This window comes from Salvelinus sp. IW2-2015, linkage group LG17 (assembly GCF_002910315.2).
Source record: "Salvelinus sp. IW2-2015 linkage group LG17, ASM291031v2, whole genome shotgun sequence".
Lineage (NCBI taxonomy): Eukaryota > Metazoa > Chordata > Actinopteri > Salmoniformes > Salmonidae > Salvelinus > Salvelinus sp. IW2-2015.
The window spans coordinates 33,611-39,733 of record NC_036857.1 but is presented as its reverse complement, the minus strand read 5'-3'; the positions used below and the strand labels follow the sequence as shown (position 1 = coordinate 39,733).

At 43.7% G+C, this 6,123-nt stretch overlaps 1 protein-coding gene across 1 annotated transcript in view; it reads left to right on the top strand.

Annotated features, from left to right (window-relative positions):
* The window catches only part of LOC111976532 (AMP deaminase 2), a gene marked incomplete at its 3' end in the record, with an annotated part of 66,184 nt that overhangs the window by 33,670 nt on the left and 26,391 nt on the right, over window positions 1-6,123 (top strand). The window contains 5 exon segments of the mRNA XM_070448154.1: window positions 3,496-3,643; window positions 3,926-4,015; window positions 4,388-4,517; window positions 4,893-5,018; window positions 5,021-5,065. Of these exon segments, the coding sequence (XP_070304255.1) occupies window positions 3,496-3,643; window positions 3,926-4,015; window positions 4,388-4,517; window positions 4,893-5,018; window positions 5,021-5,065 (539 nt within the window).

Here is a 6,123-nt window from a genome sequence, read left to right as displayed (position 1 = left end):
TGCACGGCCACAATTTAGCTGGGGGCATTAGACATGAGTTCCATTGGATTTATAAACATAGATCTTTGTGTTTTCTATGGTCTGAGGGAGTCTTTAGGGTGCTTTTATGGCAAACTCTAGCGGGCTGGTTATTAATCTTTTACTGAGGATGTGGCTTCCATGCTCATTGCCAACCATAGAATTAGTGCCGTAGATGTGTAGAGGTGCTGAGGAGATTGGTTGGTACCTATCCTGGATATCTCAAAAGAGGAGAATCTCGTAGAAAGCTGTCAGAGGTGACATTTGTATCTTGGTCACCGTGCCGGTGACCATGGCGCTTTCCAACGCTCAGGACAGGCTCTAGACTAAGCGTGGGGGTAGAGCTATATGGTGGTGTCAACAGTTATACATTTCAACGATGTATTGTGAAGGCCTTGTTATTCTTAGGGGAGACTTTGATTTGCGTGGGAAATCGTATTTTCGTTGGAACTATGTAGGTAGGTCGCCGGATCGTGGTGGCTCTGTGTGACAACATATTTCATCTCGGGGGTAGGGTCAACGAACTCGATTTCCATTCAGAACGGTGTCAGAGGTGGCATTCGTTTGGGCTCCTCGGCACATGCATGACATCATACGTCAAATAGGAAATTTACAGATGGGACTCAATCAAGTTTGTCGAAACGCATCTCAAGGATGAGATCATAGCGGGACTAAGGACCTCACTAGCTGAATTACGGTCTGACATCCGCATAGGGTACTGGAATACTTATGTAATATACAGTATAGTGTCCTGTTGTGGGTATATTCAACACCTGATTGGTCTGTAACATATGTCTAAAAACGTGAGGTGTTTGGGCTTACATAGACTCATCTATGGGGGTCTTGGGTGTGTGAGTGAGAGGAGTTGTGGGAGAATCGGAGCCGGAGTACTGTACATTATTTTTATGATATATGCAGTGTTGGGAAGATAGGGTGACCAACTCACACGCAGAATAGAATAGTAGAGTTGGAGATTAGTAGTCTGAGAATTGGCAGTGGTACAACCGCTGTCTATTAATTCGTAGATGGGTATTGTAGGACAACCGACGTATATTGTAAGAGAGGCGATCAAAATAGTAAGCTGGGTTCTAGGTGAACAGGAGACCGATACAGTTGGAGAGTGAGGATGGATGAGATCACCATAGGGCACTACACCTAGTGGGATTGAGCAGATGGCGCCTCGGGAATATCTCAAGGAACAATGGCTTCTTGGGTGGAAAAACAGTGGTGTGGATGAATAGCAAAGGCTGTGAGAAATTTTTTTGTGTTAAGCTTCTGTAGACAGAGAGCTAATGAGACAACGCACTTGTCACGAGTAAAGAAAAAAATAAGTGCGTGCGCTAGAGGGAAGGGATACACAGAGTCCAAAAAAACTTTTCATACAATTTGGGATCATCTACAGTTAGGATGGATGTTTGGGAGTTGGGAGGACTTGGAAATGGGACTGATAGCTAGTTGTTGAGTATTTGGGTGCATAGGCAATAAAACATTATATGGCTATACTTGCATTGGCGAGGAGTTTTGGTATAATGGCCAATATACCATGGCTAAGGGGTGTTTTTAGGCAGTGCCTGGATACAGTCTTAGCGGTGATGTTAGTCCTAATTTTAGCAACAACCACCCAGGTGCCTTATTGCTATTAACTGGTTACTCAAGGTATAGTTCAGCATTCAGAGCTTTGAACGATTGAAATATTATTAATTTCTCCAGTTATGTATGACAGACTGATTGAACAAAATCTGATGAGTTTGAATTTATTAATGTGATAACACAAGCTTGTTCTATTGCTCAGGCCTTCACCCATTCAAGTACTGCACTGTCACAGTGAATGAGGGATTGGGGAGGTGAACGCGCTGCTGAATATATGTTGCACTGCAGTCATCAATAGACAATGTAGTGTTGAGAGACAGTAATGTGTGGAGAATTAGCTATTATAAAATAATCTAGTCAACCTTTATAACAGAATCCTTCTATTTTGAAGAGGATTAATTAAATTAGGATGTTTTAGTGGTTTCAAATAGATTTTTTTTTAACTAATATAGGGAGAAACAAAATAAACACTTTCCTCTGTATGTTCTCTGTACTCCCAATCTGAGATAATCTACTGCAGCCTCAACCTCCCACAATAAAAAAAAACCCAAAACCCATTCTGCCAGTCCATTCTTATAAAGGTCCCCAAGCTCTGTTTTATCTCATCTCTTAATTCAAGACTAATCACGGCACTCTACTGACAAGTTGTGGTGCATTTTGTGTTTGTGTTCATTGTCTCGTACATTCTTGCCCTTTGGCTGTTAGACTGTGCCAATAAATGTTTTGTACCATAATTTGTGATGACTACCTGTACTGTTGCGATCCTATGTTGATTATTTTGTGTTGCTCCCTAATGTACGTGTTGTCATGTGTTGCTGCTTGCTATGGTTGTTGTGTCTGTATATGCTTTCATACTGTTATGAGTGTTGTCTCTCGTCGTGATGTTGTTTTGTTCTATATTTTATTATTTTATTAATTTTTTTATATCAGCGGCAGTTTTTTGCTTTGGAACGGCGTCAATTGTAAATAAGAATTAATTCTTAACTGACTTGCCTAGTTAAATAAAGATTCAATTAAATAAATAACAATTTTGTTTCAAGTTGTATTTCTGAAGGAACACATGGTGTGGAGCGGTATCTTTAACTATAAAGCATTTCCTTGGACCATCATTACTTTCCAAATATCTGTAGCTGAGCATTGTTGCACTGTATAGACCTTTTTTCAAAGCATAAAACCAACGTTGTGATGTGAGGAAGGGTGGGACACCGATCTGTAGAGGGTGGGACACCGATCTGTAGAGGGTGGGACACCGATATGTAGAGGGTGGGACACCGATATGTAGAGGGTGGGACACCGATCTGTAGAGATCCTTAAGAGGTTTTAACTGACTTGCCTAGTTAAATAAAGGTTAAAAAAATAAAATTAAAATACCTACCTACCTACCTACATGCATACACTTACAGGTGGTAGGTAAAGCAAGCCAGCTACGATGAAGAGATGGTTTCACATGTGCTATTCCCCCTCTACCTCCTGCTAGAACAGACTATCACTCAGTGTAGGAGAATTTTCATCACTGAAATTCAGCGTGAAAATAAATGTTTAGTTTGTCTCTGTGCATTCCCATTCCATCCCAAATGTTTGGGTAGATAGAATGGCTGTGTCTGACGGACACAGACTTTAGTAACGTTCTATTTGATTCTATTCTATTTAATTCTATTCTATTTGATTCTATTCTATTTAATTCTATTCTATTCTATTTAATTCTATTCTATTTAATTCTATTCTATTTGATTCTATTCTATTTGATTCTATTCTATTTGATTCTATTCTATTTAATTCTATTCTATTCTATTTAATTCTATTATATTTGATTATATTATATTTGATTCTATTCTAATCTATTTAATTCTATTCTATTTAATTATATTCTATTTAATTCTATTCTAGACTTAGACCAGACGGTCCACCCTCCCGTCTCAGCCACTCACCCCTACGAGAACCAGGACCCTGCCTGTATGCCTCCTGATATAGGCTACGGCTGCAAGATGGTAAACGGTGTCGTCCACATCTACACAAAGAAGGACAGCATGGACACGTGAGACACATCAATTAACTCTCAACATATCATAGTGTTAGCCTTATTATAGCACATTGTAAAGGCTCATATGTTCTCATAACAAGTTGTCAAGCAATATACCTATTGGCTTTAGATAAATTGTTACCGTGGTTATAAACATGCCAATGCCTAGCAACCGTACATCTTAGGTTGTTATAAGTTCATCATTATGAAAATACTATTTGTGACAGTGCCTTTTAGTTTGTTGGCTGTATGCTATCGAGACGGTGTTAATTAAAGGCCTGTGTGCTGCCATGTCAGGTCTACAGAGTTGGAGCTGCCCTACCCAGACCTATCGGAGTACATCGCTGATATGAACGTCATGACGGCCCTCATCATCAACGGACCCGTGTGAGTTAACGTACCTCTGATGGTACATGTGATGATGTGGTAGTGTTGATTCAATCCGTAGCGCTGAAGACTTGCGCTGCAGCGTGACAGATATTTAAAGACAATGTTCCCGCATTAGCGGAGACTGCATTTACGGTAAACACGGCATATGTCGGCTCAATTGCAAGTTAACTTTCAATTTAAATCGTGCTACAGATTGGACCAAACCTAGGGTTTCTGTAATGGCCATTCTGTCAAGAAGCAAATCTTCTCCAGATACAGAACATCATGATGACAGAACCCGAGAGTCGTCTGTCAGTTACTCCTGACGGTTTCTGTTATCAGTTGGAACCAACTGACGTTGTGTCCGTTGTTCACTTCCTGCCTTCACAGGAAGTCGTTCTGTTACCGTCGCTTACAGTACCTGAGTTCTAAGTTCCAGATGCACATATTGCTGAATGAGATGAAGGAGCTGGCAGCCCAGAAGAAAGTTCCTCACAGAGATTTCTATAACATACGCAAGGTGAGTCCTCGATTAGCGTGTTGGAGAGGACCATGCGTGAGCTATACTGTCCTCCACTGTCTATACCGCTACACAGAATCAGTGATCTACATATAATCTTGCACCCTAAATAACTGCTCATTATGTGACCAAGATTTTCAAATATACACAGAGCCTTGTTCAGGCCCGATGCCCTCCGAGTGTTGCGTATTTCTTGAGCCTCGTGACAGAGGTTCGGTCTGACGCTAGATGTGAGCCATTTGTAACTGACTTGCCTAGTTAAATAAAGGTTCAAAAAAATAAATACATAGAATATTCACATCTTCATTTTGAATGACGAAGAGCCAAATAACAGCTTCATCTGTGTCTGTATCTGCTTCCTTGTTGCGCACCCAGGTGGACACCCACATCCACGCCTCGTCCTGTATGAACCAGAAACACCTGCTGAGGTTCATCAAGAGGGCCATGAAGAAGTATCCAGGGGAGATAGTGCATGTGGAGAGAGGCAAGGGACAGACCGCTCATTGGAGGTGTTCCAAACCATGAACTCAGCAGCCTTCGACGAGTCAGTGTGGATACACTGGACATGGCACCGCTGGTGAGTGAGATGCTGGATGAGGGAGAGGGAGGAGGGAGGAGGGAGAGGGAGAGGGAGAGGGAGAGGGAGAGAGACGGGAGAGGGAGAGGGTGATGGATGGGAGGGGACAGGGATGAGGGAGAAGGGAGAGGGAATGGGTAAGAGGGAGACGGGAGAAGGGAATGGTGAGTAAGAAATGGGATAGATGGGAGAAGGAGAAAGAATTGGGAGAGGGAGAGGGTGAAGGAGAAGGAGAGGGAGAGGGAAGCAGGGAGAGGGAGAAGGGAATGGGAGAGGGTGAGGGTGAGGGAGGAGGGAAATGGTGAAAGGGATGGGCAGATGGGTGATAGGAATGGGAGATGGAAGAAGGTCAGAAGGAATGGGAGGAAGGAATGGAGAGGGAGAGGGGTGAAGGAGAAGGAGAAGTGAATGGGAGAGGGATGAGGGATGAGAGGGAGAGGGTAGAGGGAAGAAAGGAAATGGGAGAGGGTGAGGGTGAAGGAAGAGGGGATGGAGAGGGAGAGGGGAAGGAAAATGGGAGAGGGAGAGGCGAGAAGGAGAATGGAAATGGGAAGGAGGGAGAGGAGACGGAATGGCGAGGTGAGAAGGATGGGAGAGGCCGAGGAAAGGAATGGGACGCAGGGGAGTGGGAGAGGGAGAAGGGAGAAGGAATGGGGAGAAGGAAGGATAGGCGAAGTGGGAGAGGTGACGAGGGTAGATGGAGAGGGCATGAGGGACTCGCTGAGAAAAGAAAAAAAATAAAAGATGAGAGGAGAGGGAGAAACGGAGAGGGAGGGAAGGGATGAGGCAGAGAGGAGGGAGGTAAGAGTGGGATCGGAAAGGGGAGAGGGAAAGGAAATCGCGGAGAGGGGATGGGAAGAGCGAGAAAGGGAATGGGAGAGGGGGAGGGAGAAGGAGAGGAATGGAAGAGGAGACGGGTCGAGGGGTGAGGAATGGGAGAGGGGTGAGAGAGAAAGGAGAAGGAAATTGGCGAGACTGGAGAGCGGAGCCGGATATGGGAAGAAGAGGAGACAGGTAATGGGAAAGGAT